This window comes from Pristis pectinata, chromosome 31 (assembly GCF_009764475.1).
Source record: "Pristis pectinata isolate sPriPec2 chromosome 31, sPriPec2.1.pri, whole genome shotgun sequence".
Classification (NCBI taxonomy): domain Eukaryota; kingdom Metazoa; phylum Chordata; class Chondrichthyes; order Rhinopristiformes; family Pristidae; genus Pristis; species Pristis pectinata.
The window spans coordinates 6,690,255-6,712,021 of record NC_067435.1 but is presented as its reverse complement, the minus strand read 5'-3'; the positions used below and the strand labels follow the sequence as shown (position 1 = coordinate 6,712,021).

The 21,767-nt window shown below is 44.3% G+C and overlaps 1 protein-coding gene across 1 annotated transcript in view; it reads right to left on the bottom strand.

Annotated features, from left to right (window-relative positions):
• Positions 1-20,192, bottom strand: part of trip10a (thyroid hormone receptor interactor 10a) — a 124,922-nt gene extending 104,730 nt beyond the window's left edge. Inside the window, exon 1 of the mRNA XM_052041959.1 lies at positions 19,922-20,192. Within this exon, the coding sequence (XP_051897919.1) occupies positions 19,922-19,945 (24 nt within the window). The 5' untranslated portion in view covers positions 19,946-20,192. The remainder of the gene's footprint in view (positions 1-19,921) is intronic.
• Between the last annotated feature and the right edge of the window lie 1,575 nt (positions 20,193-21,767).

Genomic DNA, 21,767 nt, shown 5'->3' with positions numbered 1-21,767 from the left:
CATAGGGCCTTTCTCCATGCTGTCAACTCTACGTCTCTCAATCTTTCAATGGTCCATCTATCATGAGCCGCACTGTGGAGGGCAGGAAAGCACACTTCCAAAAGACCTTAGCCCCTTTTAATCTACTTCCTGCTCCAGAGGACAGGGAGCAGCCCTCACAATTTATCTTATGCCACCAGCTCCACTGATAGGAATTGAATTGGCACAATGTTCTCACTGAATAAACTTTAACAGGTCTGAATGTTGAAGGCAGCACATGAGAAGCTTGGGAAAGAAAATAATGATATTAAAAAGGGAGCAAAGGAAGACAGAGAAAGAGAGAAAGAATAAAAGGGCAAAGAAAGATGGGCAGAGAAAGTGACAGAGGAAAAGAGCAAGACAGAAGTACTTACAGTGAACCAGCCTGCCAGAATCGTATGAAGTAGTCGCTATAGTAACAGAAAAAATTCTGAATAAATAAATATCACAAGAGTCACTTGATGGTTTCCAGGTCAAAAATAAACATTGCGATGAACATCATGAATTTATTTACCAAGTATTTAATCCCAGTGGTTTCAGACCAACTGGATTTCCTAAACCATTTACCAAGGAATGGGGGTGGATTATCACTGAGGAATATATAGACTTCAATGCCAGTTAATCATTCTCAGAATGAGGGGCAGGGAAGAAATGACAACGAGCCTCTTGGTCTCCGGGGTTTTGATCTGGGGCGGGGTGAAGGAAATGGTGAAGCAAAATTATCCAAGCTTGCTACAGCCAGTTGGCTTCAAACATAAAATCTCTTCTCACTTTTCATTGACGGCCCAACTATCTCCCATCCAGGAAAGATCTCAATATGCTCACTATTGACTCCCTGTCATGAGCTCTGCACATAAACACTGGCAACCATTAATCCAAACCAGTTTGATCTGGCATTGGCAGAGAGCATAGGAAGATCTCAATTCAAAATAAAAGGCTATCCCAATTGTCGACAGGAATTACCCATGGTTGAATGAGAACGAGGAAAGGGGGAAGCCTGTTTTATCTAGCAGGCCACAGGCTCTATCCACTACTACAACAACTTCCATTTATATATCACCTTCAACAGATCGGAGTTCCAGGTACAATATGTGGCTGATCTGCTTCTTAACACCATCTACACACAATGGTCCAAGAACTTAAATATCACACAAGGTAATGTTGCAGCTATATGGGACCCTGGTCAGACCCCACTTGGAGTATTGTGCTCAGTTCTGGTCGTCTCACTCCAGGAAGGATGTGGAAGCCATAGAAAGGGTGCAGAGTAGATTTACAAGGATGCTGCCTGGATTGGGGAGCATGCCTTATGAAAACAGGTTGAGTGAACTCGGACTTTTCTCCTTGGAGCGACGGAGGATGGGGAGGGGGGGGACCTGATAGGGGTGTATAAGATGATGAGAGGCATTGATCGTGTGGATAGTCAGAGGCTTCTTCCCAGGGCTGAAATGGTTGCCACAAGAGGACACAGGTTTAAGGTGCTGGGTGGTAGGTATAGAGGAGATGTCAGGGATAAGTTTTTTTTACTCAGAGAGTGGTGAGTGTGTGGAATGAGCTGCCGGCAACGGTGGTGGAGGCAGATATGATAGGGTCCCTTAAGAGACTTTTGGATAGGTACATGGAGCTGAGAAAAATAGAGGGCTATGGGTAAGCCTAGTAATTTCTATGGTAGGGACATGTTCGGCACAGCTTTGCAGGCCGAAGGGCCTGAATTGTGCTGTAGGTTTTCTATGTTTCTATGCTCTAAGGCAATTATCTCAAGCATCGCAAGAACATCAAAAACCCACACCAACCTATTATAAAAGTATAATCAGAAACCCTTTATTATCACTGGGTCAAGTGCCTGGAACTCTCTACCCGATATCCCCAAGCATTTATCAGCACACTGGCTGCAGGGGTTTAAAGCCGTTGCCCATTCCCAACCGTTCAGGGAAATAAACCTGGGCTTTGCCTTGTCCCAGAAACAAATAATAGCTTAAATCAGATTGTGTCCTTAAGGACGTTAAAAATTAGTAGGAACGGGAGTAGGAAATAAGGCATTTGGCCTCTTGAGTCTGCTCCACCATTCAATAAGATCATGGGTGATCTCATCTTGGCTTCAACTGCACTTCCCTGCCTAATCCAGATAGCCCTCAACTCACATAGAGGCAGTTTACTTCAGCCTTGAAATTCAATGACTCTGTCGCCACAGCTCTCCTGGCTAAAGAATTCCAGAAGTTCACAATGGTCAGAATTCCTTCTTAGCTCAGTCTTAAATGGGTGACCTCTTAATCTGAAACTGTGCCCCTAGTTCTAGGTTCCACTATTCCGCCACACAACAGTATCCACCAGCTTGAATTTTCTGTGGAATTGGTGACGTTCCAGAAGTTTTGAGAGACAACATCTTGACCCGAGCCCAATGTGACCCAACCACAAGCAAGGGTTTAAGATTCTGTTCGGATAACAAATGGCTGTTTAAATAAACATACTTAAGGATCAATATTTTTCTCAAGCCAGGATTGCATAGGATATACAGAACAGAAACAGGCCATCTGGCCCAACGCTCTGCCAGCATTTATATTCCCCTTGAGCCGCTTCCCAGCTTCCCTCATCAAAAACTATCACTTCCCTTCTCCCAGATCTGCCTGCATCGATACTATTTGCCTTAATGATTCCCAATAGGAGCAGTTTCAACATTCTCACTGCTCTTTGGATGAAGAGGCTTCTTCTGAATTCCCTCTTGGATTTCCTGGAGACCACTTTGTGTCAATGGTCTCCGTTTATGCTCTTCCCCGCAGGTGTAAACATTCTCTCTGCTTGTACTATTTCAAAAGGCCTGTATTAGGTCACCTCTCTGTCTTCTTAAGGAGACTCCTTCTCCAAGCAAGAAAGGCTTTATTTCCATACGTATAGAAATGAAAAATAGGGAAGTTATGGTAAACCTTATCAAACGTTGTTTAGACCAGGGTTAGAGCCTTGGTTGGGCCAGGGATATCTCTGTAGGGTTGAGAGTTGGGGTGGAACAATAAATGTTACAACCATTTAGTTTCATTTAGTCATGGATTAAATGTTTTCACTCTAATGCTCACAGCCTTTGGATAGAGAAAGCACAGGTGAGAATTTGTCTGACACACCCTGTATCTTCACTTCCAAATGCACAGATCTCAGTGGCAAAAAAAAAGCAGACAGCATTTTTAGCTTCCTCTATTGGATCCCCTTCCCAGCAATCTGCTGTCCCCCACCCATGGACCACGTCTCACAAGCAGGATTGAATTGATGACTGCAAATGCAAGCAGCAATTGAGTGTAATCCCAGTCATACCTGATGCTCATACCAGATAAATATATGAGGTATTGCATTTTGAGAGATCAAACCAGGGTAGGACTTATACAGTGAATGGTAGGGCCCTGGGAAGCGTTATGGAACAGAGGGACTTAGGAGTGCAAGTGCATAGTTCAGTGAAAGCAGCATCTCAGGTAGATAGGGTGGTGAAGAAGACATTTGGCACACTGGTTGGGAAGTTATGTTGCAGTTATATTAGATGTTGGTGAGGCTGCACTTGCAGTATTGCGTACAGTTTTGGTCACCCTGTTCTAGGAAAGATGTTATTAAACTAGAAAGAGTGCAGATAAGATTTATCAGGATGTTGCCTGGACTTGGGGGCCTGAGTTACAAGGAGGGGTCACATAGACTAGGACTTTATTCCCTGGAATGTAGGAAATTGGGGGTGACCTGATGGAGGTATACGAATTCATGAGGGGCATAAACAGGGTGAAAGCACACAGACTTTTTCCCAGGAAGGGGGTGCTAAAAACAAGAGGGCAGAGGTTTAAGATTTAAAAGGGACATCAGGGGCAGCTTCTTCATGCAAAGGGTGGTGTGTATTTGGAATGAGCTGCCAGAAACAGTGGTTGAGGCGGGCAAATTAGCAATGTTTAAAAGCCATCTAGATAAGTACATGGATAGGAGAGGTTTAGAGGGCTATGGGTCAACTACAGGCAGATGGTAAGCTTGCTGGGCAACACAGTCAGCATGGATGAGTTGGGCTGAAGGGCCTGTTTCCATGCTATATGACTCTATGACTTCCACTTTCAAGTAAGAAGCCCTCTCCCAAGGCTCAGTATCAGCTCTGAGCTAAAATCAGCCAATTCACAGACTGGGCCAATTGGCTAAGGCAATGTTAGCACTCCCTCCCTGGGAAAAAGACTATGTGTTTCACCCCATCTATGCCCCTCATGAATTTATACACCTCTCTCAGGTCACCCCCTCAGTCTCCTACGTTCCAGGGAATAAAGTCCTAGTGACATATCGGCTGCCTACACAGCTGGGAAGGTCACTTTGTGGGCCTTCTCAGCAGGAGCTGATGCACAAAACTGCTGGATACAGCATCAATGTGACATTGATGGAGTTAGATCACAGGTCTGCCATGATCTCATAGACCAGCCTGAGGGGCTGAGTGGCCTCTTCCTGTTCTCATTGGGGGCAGTACTTTCAAAAGCCAACCAACATGGCAATGTAATATAGGATGCGCTTTTATATTGGGTGAAGAGATTGCAAGATCCGAAGATAACCACAGGCACTTACTGAAAGGATCATTAATTATGATACTAAAGATAAATACCATAGGTTGCATTAAGGACACAGCAAGGTGAACAATGTTATTGCAAGCCAGAGCAGGCAGAAGCAGCCAAAGTAATGGGAAATTATTGCTCAAACAGCTATTTGAAACATTTATCCTTCTGCTAATGTAGCAACCAGCTGGCTGACCAGTAACCCAGAAAACTGGACTAGGAATCCGAAACTTAAATTCCTGGGTTCAATTCCCACAGCAGCAGTCCGGGAATTTAAATTTGGTGAAATAAGTAATCTGAAACAAATGAAAGTCCGTGTTAGCAATGAAACTAACGGACTGCAGTAAAATCTATCTAGGTCACCAATGTCCTTCAGGGAAGGGAATCTGCTGTCCTTACTTGGTCTGGCCTACATGCAAGACCAGACACACAGCAATGTGACAGACTCTTAAATGCCCTCTTAAGTCAGTACAACAAGCCACCCAAAGTGAAGGGAATTAGGGGTAGACAACCCTGCCAAGGAGTTACAAATCATCCATCAGGGAAGGTGACTGAATCAACAACTTTCATGACGGTTTTGAGTCCACAAAACCATGAATGGGGGGAGGCCACACTTGGGAGTATTGGGTACAGTTTTGGTCACCCTGTTATAGAAAATATGTTACTAAGCGAGAAAGAGTGCAGAAAAGATTACCAGGATGTCGCCTGGACTTGGGGGCCTGAGTTACAAGGAGAGGTTGTGTAGACTTGGAATTTATTCCCTGGAACGCAGGAGATTGAGGGGTGACCTGATAAGAGGTATATAAGATCATGAGAGGCATGGACAGGGTAAAAGAATGTAGTCTTTTTCTCAGGAAGGGGGTGCTAAAAACAAGAGGGTATAGGTTTAAGATCAGAGGCAGGAGATTTAAGAGGGACATCAGGGGCAGCTTCGCGCAAAGGGTGGTGTGTATTTGGAATGAGCTGCCAGAAATACTGGTTGAGGCGGGCACATTAGCAACATTTAAAAGCCATCTAGATAAGTTCACAGACAGCAAAGGTTTAGAGGGCTATTGACCAATCTCAGGCAGATGGGACTAGCTCACTGGGCAACACAGTCGGCATGGACAAGTTGGGCCGAAGGGCCTGGTTCCATGCTGTATGACTCCATGAGTGCTAGACTGGGTGAGATAAAATTCCAGGACAGATGAACATGGATTGCTCAAAGGGCAATTTCATGATTTTCTGAAGTGATTGGACTTAATTTAAGTGCCAGTTTTGTAAAGTCAAGCGTCTAGTTGCGAGGTGGTTGTGATATAAATAATCCTTTTACGTCTGAAGTGCATAACTGAATCGGACAAGAAGTTGAGTCACAAGTTATGTACAAGTTGACCTAAATAAGTCTGTGTGATGAGTTAACCAAATCTCAGCAAGTTAGGAATGGAGATGTAATACAGAGCTCTCCTCCAGCACTCCCACGTGGAATTATCCAGCGTGTCCTGCTGGAGAGAATCCAAGTATGAACTTTAGGCAAGAAATGGACTTAACTGCAGGCAGATATTGGCCAGATAACCAGAACTCCCTATCTTCATTGAAATAGCCCTGAAGAATTTCTATAACCCCACCACCCCAAAAAACAGGAGACTTAGTTTAACTTCTGATGCTGCATCACCAACAGCTCATTGACCACAGCACTCAAGTATTAACTTCGGGGTTGAAACAAACTTTGAATCCACAGTCAGGGGCAAGGAACAGATTGGCAACTCTGACCAAATTGATGCTTAGAATTACACAGTGACATAGGATTAACTGCCAGACTATAGTCTGAGTCAGTACCCAGATAACCATCTCCTTAAATACTTAACAAGAACAAGCAAGTTCAAAACACTACGAGGCAACTGATTTTCATTGCAATGAAGCGGCTTGCTCCAGACAGCGAATCTGTGTCTGTGAGCTCACTTCAGGAAATGCACATTAAGATCTCAGACCCAAGTCCAGATCAGGAGCCAAAAGCAGGAACTGGAATCAGAAAGAGGAACAGAACATATTGCAACCACAAAGCACGGGGCCTCTGTGAGTTAAAGCTCTGGGTCCGAGTGTGCTCTAAATTAGGACAAGTGCCTCATCTGCTCACCAGTGCTGTACATCAGCTTCTGTACTCAAGAGTACACTGGCCCAATCTGTCCTCACTCTTTAACGCTCTTATTCCCAGCATCATCCAAGCCATCAAGTAGGTAGAGAGGAGATTTGATAGCACAGAGTATCAGGGTAAAGAGAGGAAAGTTGTTGCCATTACCCAGTGGTGAAGGACCAAGTCATTAAAATATTGGGCAAAAGATGTAATGGGGAAAAGCTTTATAAAATGATCTGGAAGTGCTGGAAACAGAGGCAAACAGGAGTCTTTAAAAACGTAACGGGAGAAACTCAAAACAACCACAGAGCTGGAAAATGGGACCAATGAGATTGTTCCACGAGAAGCTGGCAGAGACTCAATGGGATAAATGGCCTCTTTCCCTGCCATAGCAATAGGATTCTAACAGGAATGCTGAGGGAGAATCTGTGTGCAAGTTGCTTGTGCCTGCCTGTTGAGGAGCTCACTGATGATCTAAGCTCCTAGAGGGACAACAGCTGGCCTCGAGAGGAAGTGGATGCTCTTGATCACTGGCCAACCCACACTGAAAGAATGGCGTCAACATCAGCCTCACACACGCTCTGGAGATCCCAGCAGAGGAAGGGCACACAAAAAAAAAGGAAGAGATATTCATGGTCAGGGAAAACAAGTGCTACTTGCTGCCGAAGAGATTTGCCTGGTGGGTTTGTGAATGGCTCAGAAATTGCTCCCTCAAGAAAATATCCTCTCACTTGAATCAGAGATCTGAGGCTAGCGTATGGATTCAAATGCGGAAATATGGATTGAGAGATGGGCCAAATGGTCTACGTTCATGCAGCCAACTATCTTACATTCAAATAGCAAACTTGGGCTTCTTGATTTTAAAAAAGCATCGGAGGTGTTCACAAACACACCACAAGCCTGCTGAGAAGTGACAGCAAAAACAAGGTGAAGAATGACATTGGCCATGAGCCCACCAGGACTATACTGGGGGCAGCAAACCCTCAAAGCACATACAACCTGCCCACACACCTGCACCTATTCTCTTACCATGAGGCGGGAGGTGAGTTAAAACCGTACTTGCCTACTCTCTCCCATACTCCACCAAACACAGGAACATAAGAAACAGTAGCAGGGGGTGGCCTTTGGCACCCCGAGCTTGTTCCACTATTCAACAGCATCATGTTGGTATTCTGCCTTGACCATTGTTTTGCTGTCTTTTCCCAGATCCCTTGAATCATCTAATACTCAGAAATTTATCAGGTTTGAATGAATTCAGTGACTGAGCTTCCACATCCCTCTTGGGTAGACAATTCCAAAGATTCACCATCATCTCCAAGTGAAGGAATTTCCCTTTGTGCAGCAAACAAAATGCTGGGGAACTCAGTGGGTCAGGCAGCATCTGTGGAGGGAGATGGACAGTGTTTCGGGTCTAGACCTGTCCAGATAAAGGGTCTCAGCCCGAAATGTTTACTGTCCTTTTCCCTCTTCAAATCCTGCTTGACTCCCATTTCTTCCAGCATCTTGTTTGTTGCTCCAGATTCCAGAACCTGCAGTCTCTTGTGTCTCCATCTCGCAATCTGCAGTTGGACAGCACTTCTAAATGGCCTGCCCCTTAATTTGAGAATGTGACCCCTAGTTGTAGACTTCTCAGCCAAGGGAAACATGATCCTGCATCCTGAAGGGCACGAGAGAAAGAGAGAGAGGGGTAACAGGGAAATAAGTGGGGGAATGGGATTGCTCTGGGAACCAGCATAGACTCAATGGGCTGAACGGACTCCTCCTACATCCTAAGGAAAGATGAGAATTCCTTAGCATATGGCTTAAGCAGCTGAAGGCATAGCCACCAATCATACAGTGATTAAAATCAAGGTTTGAAATTACAGCCCTTCATTCTCCATTCAACCCGCAATGGAAATTGTTAGGGATGGCCAATAAAGGCTGTCCTCGACAGTAACTCCACATCCAGTAAATGAAAAAAGACAAAACCTCTATCATTGTTTCTTTCTTCATCTGATTCTCCAATCTATACTAAATGTATGTGCCTTGTGCTCATTATTTAATCCATCATAAGCCCTAGTGTCATCCCTTGATGATATGTCTATACAGTTGACATTAAAAGAGGCAGTAAAAAAAAGTTGTGTACTGAAAACAAATGGGAAAAAAAACTCCTGCTCAGACTACCGAGAATAGTTCTGATCTATGCAGTGAATCCAGTGCTTTTTCTTGGGATTCTGTTTTTTTAAAAAAAGAACAGAAAACAAGTGTAGATTGACAACATGATATTAGATGCCGAGTTGGAGACTGGGGAGGGAGTGGTGGCTGGATAGGACAGCGAAGAAAGTCAGCTTAATCAGAAAACAGGGTCTACTTAAAAAACAGAAATTACAGCAACCTTTCCCTATAAAAGCGGGGTAATATCTCCAGGAAAAAATAATATGTACAAATTATGCACAAAGTCAATCTCAGCTCCTACCAATATTTACTAAGTTCACTACTAATTCCTGTGACTATGGACTGCAATGGGGCAGTGCACATATATTGCAAGGTTTTGTCCAAACCATTACACCCACCCAATCCCCTAACATACTCCTCATCGTAAAAACACCCAAAACCATGACTGCGTTGACCTTACAGATACAAACAAAGGAGGATTGCACTCCTGGGCACTGGTTGTATGACATTTGGTTGCAATTTTGCAAATATTTTTGGATTTATCTCAATGGCTGGGTTCCCTCTTCCTCGAGAGTCTCTCCTTGCATACATGGGTTTTATCATTTACAAAATTTCTTTTACTTAAATGGATCCATTTTTTTTCCATATCTGGGATGCAAGGCCACAATTATTGCCCACCACCAGTTTCCCCTCATAAGATGCAGGTCTGTTACAATCCTTCTGAAGGCTCTCCCAATAATGTGTTTTGGGGAGAAAGTTCCAAATCTTAGACCCAATGACAATCAAGGAGCAATATTATCCCAGGTGGGGATGGTGGGTGATTTGGAGACCAATCATTGATTGCAGACAACCTGGTTTCTAAGCTAATCCCCACTGCTATGCCATCCATCTGCTGCTGTAACCATGGTGCACCTCTCATATGGGGCTATTCCAATGATGTCCTGGTCAGCTTTCCATCCCCACCCTCCAGAGTTCAATTGCATTAAAATTCAACAGCCTTTGTTTTTCCTTCCCGTCACTCTTTTGCTGCCAATCTATGCTGGTACCTGGATCCTAATATAAAATGCCCACCCTTGTACTTAAATCATTTCATGAATTTGATTTCTCTTCCTGCACTCAGCACTCCACCCTTACAAACTCCCATGCTGCAAACTTTCTATTCCTGGACCAGGCATCTTGTCCAATCTCCCACCATCTCTGATCATTTTCAGCTATTAGGGCCCCACAGGCTTGAAATCATTCCCTAACCCGCCTTGGCTCTGCCTTGCCTGTGATACGCATGGGCCACCACATCCTGTTCTTCAAAGCACCTCCACAGGTTTTTTTTTGTGTCCACCTAAGGGGAAAGGTGGGGCCTTGGCTCAATTTCGATGGACAACAACAAAGGCTTTGATAATGCAGCACCTCCCCAGGGCTGTGGTTGGAGTCAGTCCAGCTTCTGGTTGTTCATCTCTCTACAGAGAGCAATTCTGCTGGTTTCCAGTCCTGATGGATGGGTCTCATACATTCACCATACATCTGCTGGGGAAGTCCATGGCTGGGGTATGAGAAGCATTGGAGTAAAGAAACATTACCATGGGTACCATTCTCCTGGTATATAAACAGAGACAAGTAGCCCAGACATAGAGCATAAGAACTATGATATAATTCAGTCAGGATGGTGGGTGATTTGGAAAGGAGACCAACCATTCATTGCAAACAGCCTGGTTTCTGAGCCAAACTCCACTGCTATGCCTCAATCTGCTGCTGAAACCATGGTGCCTTTGGTCCCTTGGCCTGAATCCATGCTAACAATCAACCACCCATTTACACCAACCCTACATTAATCCCATTTTGTTTTAATCTCCCCACATTCTCATCAACTCATCCCAGATTCTACCACTTATCTAAGGGCAATTTATTGTGGCTAATTAACATAGAACAGTACAGCACAGAACAGGCCCTTCAGCCCACAATGTTGTGCCGACATAGCTAATCCCTCCTACCTACAGGATGCCCATATCGCTCCATTTTCCTCTCATTCATTTGCCCATCCAAGCCTCTCTTAAAAGCCCCCCAAAGAATTTGCCTCCACCACCCTTTCAGGCAACGCATTCCAGACATCCATCACTGAGTAAAAAACGTACCCCTCACGTCTGTTCTGAACCTACCCCCTCTCACCTTAAAGGCATGCCCTCTGGTACTGGATCGCTCAATAATGGGAAAAAGTTAACCTACCAACCTGTAAATGTTGGGAGAAAGAAAGAAACTGGAGCACCCGGAGGAAACCCATACAGTTGCTGGAAGAATGTGCAAGCTCCACACAGACAGCACCAAGAGTCAAGATTGAACCTACCAGCTGTGCCACCCAACCCAGCTCCAAACCTTTTCCCTTCCTTCTTCCTTGCTGTTAACTGGTCAGCAAAACGTGATCCACTATTCAAAGCACCTCCTAAGTGATCTCAAGTCCAGCAATACATAAAAAGTGCTTTTTGTGTATTGCTCCAGATTCCAGCATCTGGAGAATTTTTGGATCTCATGTCCTGAATGTCCAGGTTGAGCAGAAAGATAATCAAATATAAACCAATGCTAAATGAAGTGCAACTGCTTATGTAAAAAGACACAGAATAAACAAGGCGCGGGTGGGACTATCCTTCGACATAACAAAGACCCGCATTTTTTATAACATAGGAAGACATCCAGAAACACTTTGCAAGAGCATTAGCAAACAAAATGTGATAACAAGCCACAAAAAAAATACTCAGACTAATGATCAAAGAGATGAGTCCAAAGGAACACTTTAAAAGATGGAGAGGTTAAAGAGGGTTTTCCTCAACTTTGGGCCTGAAGGGCGTAAAGCACAGCCACCAATGGGGGAGCTACAAATTTGGGGAAAACAGAAAATTGTGGCATCAAAACAATTGGAATAATCCTTATTTAATATCTCCCCCAATAAAGGGCACTACTTACAGTAAAACACTCCCGCAATACTATTCTGAAGTGACTATGTCACAGGGTCACACAGCACAGAGACAGATCATTCAACGTACCACGTCCATGTCAACCATCAAGTACCAATCTATGCTAATTCCATTTACCAGCACTTGGTTCTTAGTCTTCTATGCCTTGGCGATTCAAGTGCTCATCCAGATAACTCTTAAGTTTTATGAGAGTACCTGCCTCCATCAGCTTCTCAGGCAGTTTGTCACAGATTGCAACCATCTTCTGGGTGGAAAAGAAAATTCTTCCTCAGATCTACTCTAAGCCTCTTGCTCCTCACTTTAAACCTATGCCCTCTAGTCTTAGATACCTCTGCCATGGGGAACAGTTTCTCATTACCTACCCTGCCTGTCCCTCTCATAATGTTGCATACCTCTATCAGGTCCCTCCTCAGCTACAGGGAAAACAAACCCAGCCTATCCACTCTCTCCTCATAACCGAAATATTCCATCCCAGGCAACAACCTGGTGAATCTCCTCTGCATTCTCTCCAGTGCAATCGCAACTGTGTTCAACTCCAATATTTTCAGCGTGCTTTGAACCGAATGAATGAGAAGGGGCGTTGCTTTAAAACCCTGCTACTCGAAGTCACAGAGGATTAGACTAGGTTTTGGCTGATTAACCATCAACCATCAGAACCTTGTGGTCTCAGACTGAAGTGAAGCAAGACACTTGACACTTGCAGGAAGAGCAGATCCCAGGAACAGTTCACCCTTGACTGGTCAACTACCAAGCATGCAGCTCTGACCATGTGACCCTGCAAAGAATAAAATTTGAATCAGGGGTAAACCCTGACAACAACAGGAAGTTAGAACAATGAGAAAGACTGGAGAAAGTACCATTTACAGAGACCAATAAATCTACCAGCGCATCTTTGGGATGTGGGAAAAAAACCAGTGTACCTGGAGGAAACCCAGGCAGTCACAAGGAGAACATGCAAACTCCACAGAGACAGTAGCGGAGGTCAGGATTGAACCTGGGTCACTGGAGCTACAAGACAGCAGCTCTACCAGCTGTGGCACCCACTCAGGAAGTGTGATGGAACTAACATACCACGCTTGACAAAGCGGTGGTGAGGATGGTTTCAGTGGTGAAGGGTGAATCTGAAGCATCTCTTCTATTTCCAAGAATTTTCTTTTCACAAAAAACAAATTGCCAAATCTTAAAACTCAATCTTAAAGTAAAAGTGCCCTCTCTCCACCTCTCAACTTAGAGAAGATAACTTATTACCAAGGGTTACAATGAATTGGAATGGACATTATCCTAAGCCACATCACCACGTCCTTATTGGTTGGTCGATGTTTAATTTGGGGATGAAGGAGGCAGGAAGAGTTAAATGACTACCTTCAGTGTATTTTGTTCCCGTGTTTAGAAATTCAACTCCAGTCCACAGGACGTGAAAAAGATTCTGTAAATCCCAATTATCTGTGAGTTTGGGCTCCAATGCACATTGCTAATCTCTGCACAATGGAATTGGCAGGAAGCAGAGAAATGGGAAGCTCTGGTGGGTGAGAAGACTGACAGCTTCATCAGACCTCATGTAAGGAAAAGATGTGCAGAAGTGATAAGGAAGCTTACAACTGGACCACACTTTGGAAAATTGCTTGGAAGAGGTGCAGTTTGAAGAGGTTACAAAGAAGAATGTATTGCTTCAACCTGCTGCCCTCAGAGAGGTAATGTTCACTCCAATTCTTATTAAATATGGCATCCCCAAATAATTCAAGTGGGGCCCACAAGATCTCTAATTCTGCATCTCTTCTCAGTGACTGGAAAATATTAGGGTACAGTGGTGACCCAGTAGCTAAATTAATGAGCTAGTAACCCAGAGACAGGGGAATAACAATTCAGAAACTCAAGATCAAATATACCATGGCAATTATGGAATTCAATTTAAAGATTCATAATCTGGCATTTTAAAATGAAACACTAGTCTAAGTAACAATGACCATTAAATTACTGGACCGTAACGAACCAGATGGATTTTACAGTCGTCCCACATCCTGTCAAGACCACTCAGGATCAAGTCTACCTTCACTCTTCCCTAACCTGGTCTGGCCTCTGAAGTGGCCTAGAAAGCCACTCTGTTCAGGGTCAGTTAGGAGGTGGGCCAAAGACCTGCTTTTATGTTGAATGTGGCAAGGGACAGATGTACAGAGACACTCCTACACACACCAGGAGTCACAATTCAGATAGCCAGAAATAAATCCAATAGGGAATTCTCCACTTTAACTAATTGAGATGAAAAGCATAGGTAGTTCTAAGGGGAAACCTAGACACGGACCTGAGAAAGGAAGAGAAGGAGACGTCAATAGCAATGGGAGGAGGTTCACATGAATACCAACGTGGTTCTGTTGGACTCAATCTGTGTTGTGAATACTTTATAACAGCAAAACCAATGCCCTAAACAAGGTTATGGTTTTAGATTTGCTATGGAACAGCCCAAGAACAGAAAAGATTCTCATCCAAAGTACAAGCCCCATCAAATTTCCACAGGAAAAAAAAGCACTAATGCATCGCACTTCACTCAAACAGGGATCACCAGCACCTTTTCAGTTGACAGCACAATTGCAGCCCCCTTGTTTTATGAAGATAGAAGAAATACCTGTCTTACAGCAAGCAATCATGGATGCTTCCTGAAATGGAGGAGGGAATAGCAGCCACGATCCAATCCGACCCAACAGGCTCGATGAAACAGATGGCCAATCCCAGTCCTACCTAACCCCTAGCATTTACTGAGCTGGTGCACCACAGCAAGGCCATTACATTGGCTGTAATGCTCTAGAGTTCCTCATTTTTGCTCTCTCCAGCAACTCCTGTGTGCCTAGTCCCTACTTACCATCACTAACCAAGTCCAGATGACCCACACTGCCTTGGGTGTGGTACTGGACAGCATCTGGCAACTACACTAGTCCAGAAAGGTTTGAGGAGACAAAGTGAATCAGCAAAAAAAATATTATTTGCTAACTGAAGTTAAGCCAAGGAGGAAGGGAGAATCACTGGAAAGATTATCAGATTATTATTTGTGAAGTTGCTTTTGTAATTTATAACAACTTTATGTCTTTGCACTGTACTGTACTGATAATGACCCTGCTGATTCCGACCAGCTCATTAAAAGTACCAAGTTCAGAACACAGTGACAACCCTAAGCCAGTATTGTCAGCAGTGGCATTAACTGAATGTATGGGAATATTTGAGCTCAGTACGGCTTCCCCCTGTAAACTGGGGCACTTGCATTACCTATATACCAGTCTTAGCTCATGTAAAATTTGTATTGAGCATACAATCCTAGCAGACACTCCACCCATGTAGCATCAATAGAGGTGCCTCGTTCAGATGAGCCATTACACTGAGCTCAAATGAAGAGTGCTACAAGGGAGTTCCCTGGCCATTCATCCCTCAAACACCACCATCACCATAAACTCTCTGCTTTTCGGTGGGATCTTGCTGGGCATTTGCCTACAGGTAACTGTGGTTCAAAAGTATAGAAGAACTAAAGTTTTGTCTTGTACAAAGAATCATAGAAATTAATACCTCAGACCTCTACACAAGTGAACACAGACCTACAATTAAGAAAAGATGCCATACAGAATTCAATGGAATGATGCTGGGAATTATAAGAATTCCACACATCAGAGAGGACCCAGCCCTGCATGCTTTAACATCCAGACTTCACAGAAAACTCACAGTTTTTAAAAAAAGTTATTACAAAATATCCCTGCTCGTTTAACCACAGCAGCAACAAGTTGCAAGGAAAAACAGAAATAGAACCATAGAACCATACAGCACAAAACAGGCCCTTCGGCCCACCATGTTGTGCCGAAGAAATGTTAGAAAAATTCAGCCAGTCAAGCAGCATCTATGGGGAGAGAAACCAGTCGAGGTTTTGGGTCAGCAACCCTTCCTCAGAGTGTAGGTGGTTTAAAATTTTCAAAGCAGAGTGAGGGGAGAGGAGTGAAGCGCAAAACAAGACAGCTTTCCTTCCCCAAGTAGCAAGCAGAGAGGATGGCCATTCAGCCCCTCGTTTACTCTCCCAATGAATCAGATCAGAGCTGCTCAATGTGTCTTTGCCCATTATACCTTTACCCAACTAAAATTACCAATCTTATGTCTTGGAAGTGATCGACTCAGTACACGGACTGCAGTCTCCTGAAGTTGACCTCCATGGGTCAGTTGTTTAACTTAGTGACCAAGACCCCTGCATCTTCTAGTGAAAGATGTGCATGGAGACACAAAGGATCTCAAGAGATAGTAAGGGAATTGGGGGTCAGTATAAGAAAGTGGCCCCAAGGTAAAAGATCAACCATGAACACTGAACCATGAACACCATCACTGAACAGCAAATGGCCTACTCCTGCATGGCTTTCATGTTCTTATCCTCTTCATTCCAAGTAATTTCCAATATCCACCAGCCAAGGAACCTTTGATTCATTTTGTTAACAAACTGCCACCACGACCAGTCTCATTTTCTGCACTTCCCCATGTCCCCTCCCACCTTACTCATCCAACCCCACCCTCCCCCTTCTTCTCCTGAACTCTACGGCTGCCACTGCCACTGCACTTTGACCTCCACTGAAATGAAAACTGAAGATGCTGGAAACACTCAGCAGGTCAGGCAGTGTCTGTGGAGAAAGAAACAGATAACTCTTCCTATCTGGGACCCGTCATGAGAATGAAGGGTTCCAGAGTCTTGTTTCTCCTTCCACAGGCGCTGCCCGACTTGCTGAGTGTTCAAACATTTCCAACATCTGCAGTTATTTTGATTTTTAATTTGACCTCCAGTGCCCTGGTTAAGTGGCTGTGCGAGAAAGGAACTCTCTCCCTTGTTGTAAACAACATTTATCACTCAATCAGTAAATCATTAGATTAAGCAGTCATTAGCACATTGTTTACCATTGGGCCTTGGCTTCCGACAAAGACAAATCCACTTTATAACTACTTCAGTGGGTGCAAAATGCTCTAAATGTGGTCACGAAATGCATCACCTAAATGCAAAATACAAGGAAGGGAAAACTGGTGGGAAGCACTAAAGGCATGACTGTCTCCTATACAGCCACAATAACAAAGTAAATAGTAAATCAAATAAGATATCTTTATTAGTCACACGTACTTCACTGTGTGTTTTGATGTACATCTTTTTGCGTCGAGTGTTCTGGGGGCAGCCCGCAAGTGTCACCATGCTTCTGGCGCCAACATAGCATGCCCACAACTTCCTAACCCGTACGTCTTTTCGAATGTGGGAGGAAACCGGAGGAAACCCACGCAGACACGGGGAGAATGGACAAACTCCTTACAGGCAGTGGTGGGAATTGAACCCAGGTCGCTGGTGCTGCAAAGCGTTACGCTAACCGCTAAACTACTGTGCAGCAGAAAAATACCCAAGATTTTCAGATTTTCAGTACCTGAAGTATTTGCTTATGGCCAAGATAATACTTCGTTTGATTTCCACTTTTGTCAAGAAACCAACTCTCCACAGCTACTGCCTGACCCACTGAGTATTTCCAACAATTTTTTTACCTCAAGTTTTCAGCATCTGCATGTTTTTCTCCAATATTCAACTGTTGTTTAAATAAAGCTGATGAAAGGTCACTGGCCTGAAACATTAACTCTGCTTCTATCTGGAGAGGGTAGCTGAGCTGCTGAGTGTTTCCAGCACTCTTTATTTAACAGCCCTTAACACCTAGAATTTCAAATGAAAGAAAACTCATCAAAAATACTACTATACGTGATACAAAGAGAACTCAATAAGTAAGAGAAGTTTGACCATATGATTTCCTCAAGCAGGTAGGAGGAAAGGACAGAGAGAGCTCATTGAATAGTTCTTAAGGATCAAGTGGCCTCCTGTGTCCAGTGATACAAAGAAATCAATACCAAATCAAAACTCATACCGGTTCCTCACATACACACAGATGAAACCTCTCACGTTCTTCCCAGTAATTTCCAAACCAGCAGAGGCAAAGTAATCTGGCTTCATTCAACACTACCTCCTCCCTCTGAGGCACAATAAAGAGCAAGATCCCAGCACATCCCACTGGGGACAGGGTCCATTGCTTCGCCCCACCCACCCGGGACATTCCCTCTTCTCTCCTCTTCCATCAGGTAGAAGATATAGGAGCACGAGGGCACGTACCACCAGGCTTAAGGACAGCTTCTATCCCACTGTGATAAGACTATTGAACGGTTCCCTTATACGATGAGATGGACTCTGATCTCACGATCTACCTTGTTGTGACCTTGCACCTTATTGTCTACCTGCACTGCACTTTCTCTGTAGCTGTGACACTTTACTCTGTACCGTTATTGTTTTACCTGTACTACCTCAATGCACTCTGTACTAACTCAACGTAACTGCACTGTGTAATGAATTGACCTGTACGATCGGTACGCAAGTTTTTCACTGTACCTCGGTACAAGTGACAATAACAAAACCAATACCACTGGGTAACTGAGCAAACAGGATGGGGTTCTCTTCTCGAGAAGGGAATCTTAGTAGCAACCTGAAGAGGATTTCATAGGGAAGAAAATCAAAGAACTGCAAATGAAATTAAAAAGGCAGCAGATGCTGGAAATCTGAAATAAAAACAGAATGCTGTAAACACTCAGCAGGACAGGCAGCATCTGTGGAGAAGGGAAAAAAAGTCAACATTCTAATTTGACAAGCTTCTCTCTCCACAGCTGCTGCCTGACCTGCTGAGTGTTTCCTGCATCTTCTGTTTTTTTTTGTTGAAACATCAAGAGAGTTTGATAGGGTAAGGGGGGGGGGAAAGAACCCCACCTTTGAGAATCCAGATCTAGGGGCATGAGGGAATTCCAGAGAAACTTCTTTACCTGCTGGTGGGACTCACTCCTAAATGAATCAAGGTGAACAGCACAGAGACATTTGAGGGAAATCTGGATTAGGAGGAGGGAGAAAAGGGGAGGTGTGTATGAACCTGTTGGGGTCAAATGCCACACTTCAGTGCTGTAGCCTCCATACCATTCCTTAAAAGCAATTTATTTCGACTCCGTCTTTAGTCAAGAGGACAAGAAACATTCATTGCACCTTAAAACCGGGTGTTATTGGAACAAAAGACCAGCAAGGGGAGGGTGATAAAGTTGAGAGAGATTTCTCAGGCAGGTACGGGGAAGGGGCAGGGAGGGGGGAACTTTCTTTCGAGAGGCAAACAAGGTAGAAGGGCCGAGTGCCCAGCTCACATCCATGATCCCAAGAGAACAATACCAAATGTATCCGGTTCGTCGCATACATCCAACTAAATAAAAATCTCACAGCCCATCCTCGCCAGCAGGAACCCCCAATAAATCGCTGGTTTGCTTTCGGGGTTGACAAAGCGTGTCGTGTGCTGCGTACAATCTCAAATTACTGCTCCTAAAAGTTCCAGCTCTTACCTTTGAAGATTGCAACAAAAAAAATCAACACCCAGACCCACCAAACACGCTGGAGGATTCTCCAAGTGAGGCCAGACAATCCTAGCAGCGGAGAGAAATCTAAAGGAATAAAACGCAGCGGGGGGGGGGGGGGGGGGGTGTCGATACTCCCCAAACCTTTCCAACACGTCGTGTTTTTTTTTGCCCTCATTAATACTGAAAAGCGCCAGTTTAACACAAAGGGTTAAGTGGAATTAATTTAACATTTAATTCCAAGAAGAATGGCTCTAGTATTGATGGGGTTTTATTCTAAATGTCTGTGGAGAGTTTAAAACAATACACACATCAAAAAAAAGGCTTGTGGAAAGTGGGACAGAGAAATCTACCTCAGGGGCTGCAGTGAAGTGTCACAGAGCTGGAAAGTCTGCCACTTCGCAGTTTAAAAAGGATGCAATTCTTAAACCAAAACAAAAAAAAGAGAAATCCTTGCAAATCTTTGTAATCTGGCCAGAGGGGGCCGCTTCCTACAACATATACATCCACACAAGAAAAGGAGGCAGGGAAAGACAAAAATATAAAGTTTTGGTGCAAGTTGGGGCTTAAACTAATTTGGACCATATTGAGTTGACACCAAAATTAAACTTTCTTGGGGATATTTGCGATGCTGGTAGTCGTGCCTCCAATACAACAGGAAACTCGCCATCAACATTCCCAGGACATCTGATTTCTTGGCATTTTTAAACAGCACTTACCCACAGCTCTGATCCCCACTCCATAACGTTCCAACTTTCTGTAATCCTGGTCGCGACCAGACTGAGAAACAAATAGAAAGGCTCTTTTCAGTTTTCAGATTTTTCTCTCCTTCCTTCTATCTTTTTGTTGTTGTTTTGTCTTTTCTTCGGAAAACAAATATTGATTGTGGGAACTCCTCTGATGAATGAAGTTGCTAAGCTTTCTCAAGCTGTAAACATTACCCCAGCCCTGGCTAATTTCAGTTTTGCCAATTTCCCTGCGCTGCGCAGCTTCGCGTCATCGACGCCAATCCGTTTTAAAGGCTCGACTGCGCCTCCCGGCGATCTTGCGAGGGACAGTGAAACGCTCGGTTCTTCTCACAAATCTGTCTGCAATGCAGTATTGGGCTATTGTCTGAAAGCAGATGCTGGGAATCAGATATAAAAGCAGGAAATGCTGGAAATACTCAGCGGGTCAGGCAGCTTCAGGTCCCAATGAGAGGTCATTGAACTGCAACACTAACTCTTGATTTTCTTTTTCCTTGGTTGTCGCCTGATCTACTGAGTCTTGGTCTATTGTGCAGGGTATTTCCACGTGAATGCAGTGAAGATTTGTGCACAGTTGAAGGGGGGCAACACTAATGAGTAGCCTGACTGCGGCTGTTTTCCAAGTTGACAACAGAGATATATAGGACAGGAACAGGCCTGTCAGCCCACTGAGTCAGTGTCGATTGTCAATCATCCATCTACACTAATCATAGTCATACAGCACGGAAATAGGCCCTTCGGTCCAACTCCTCCATGCCAGCCAAGATGCCCATCTAAGCTAGTCCCCTTTGCCTGCATTTGCCCCATAACCCTCTGAACCTTTCCTATCCATGTACCTGTCCAAATGTCTCTTAAATGTTGTAAACGTACCTGCACGGTGGTGTAGCGATTAGTATGATGCTATTACAGTGCCAGCGACCCGGGTTCAACTCCTGGCCACTGTCTGTAAGGAGTTTGTATGTTCTCCCCGTGTGTCTCCTCCGGGTGCTCCGGTTTCCTCCCACATTCCAAAGACGTTCAGGTTAGGAAGTTGTTGACATGCTATGTTGGCACCAGAAGCGTGGCGACTCTTGCGGGCTATCCCCAGAACACTCGACGCAAAATGCATTTCACTGTGTGTTTCAATGTACATGTGACTAATAAGTAAATACCTTATAATACCTTATTAAATACCTTTTGTAGCTCGTTCCACATACCCACCACCCTCTGTGTGAAAAACTTGCCTCTCAGGTCCTCTTTAAATTTTTCCCCTTTTAAACCTATTCCCTCCAGTTTCAGACTCCCCTACCCTGGGAAAAAGACTGCAACCATCCACCTTATCCGTGACCCTCATGATTTTATAAACCTCTATACAGTCAACCCTCAGCCTCTTTTGCTCCAGGGAAAACAGTCCCAGCCTATCCAGCCTCTCCTTATAACTCAAGCCCTCCAGTGCCGGCAACATGTTTGTCCCAGCAACACCCTCTCTGGTTTAATCACATCCTTGCAAGGCAAACAGAACAATATTCCAGGTGCAATCTCACCAACATCTTATAAACCTATAACATGATGTGCCAGCTCTTGTAATCAATGTCCTGTTCGATGAAGGCCAGTGTGCCATACGCCTTCTTCACCACTTTGTCTGTCTGTGTCAGGGAACTATGTACTTGTATCCCTGGGTCTCTCTGTTCTGCGACACTCCCCAGGGCCCCGTCATTCTCTGTGTATGTCCTGCCCTGGTTTACCTTCCCAGAATTCACCACTTTGCACTTGTCTGAGTTAAATTCCTTCTGCCATTCCTTGGATCACTTTCCCGATTTATTTGATCTATTTGCATTAA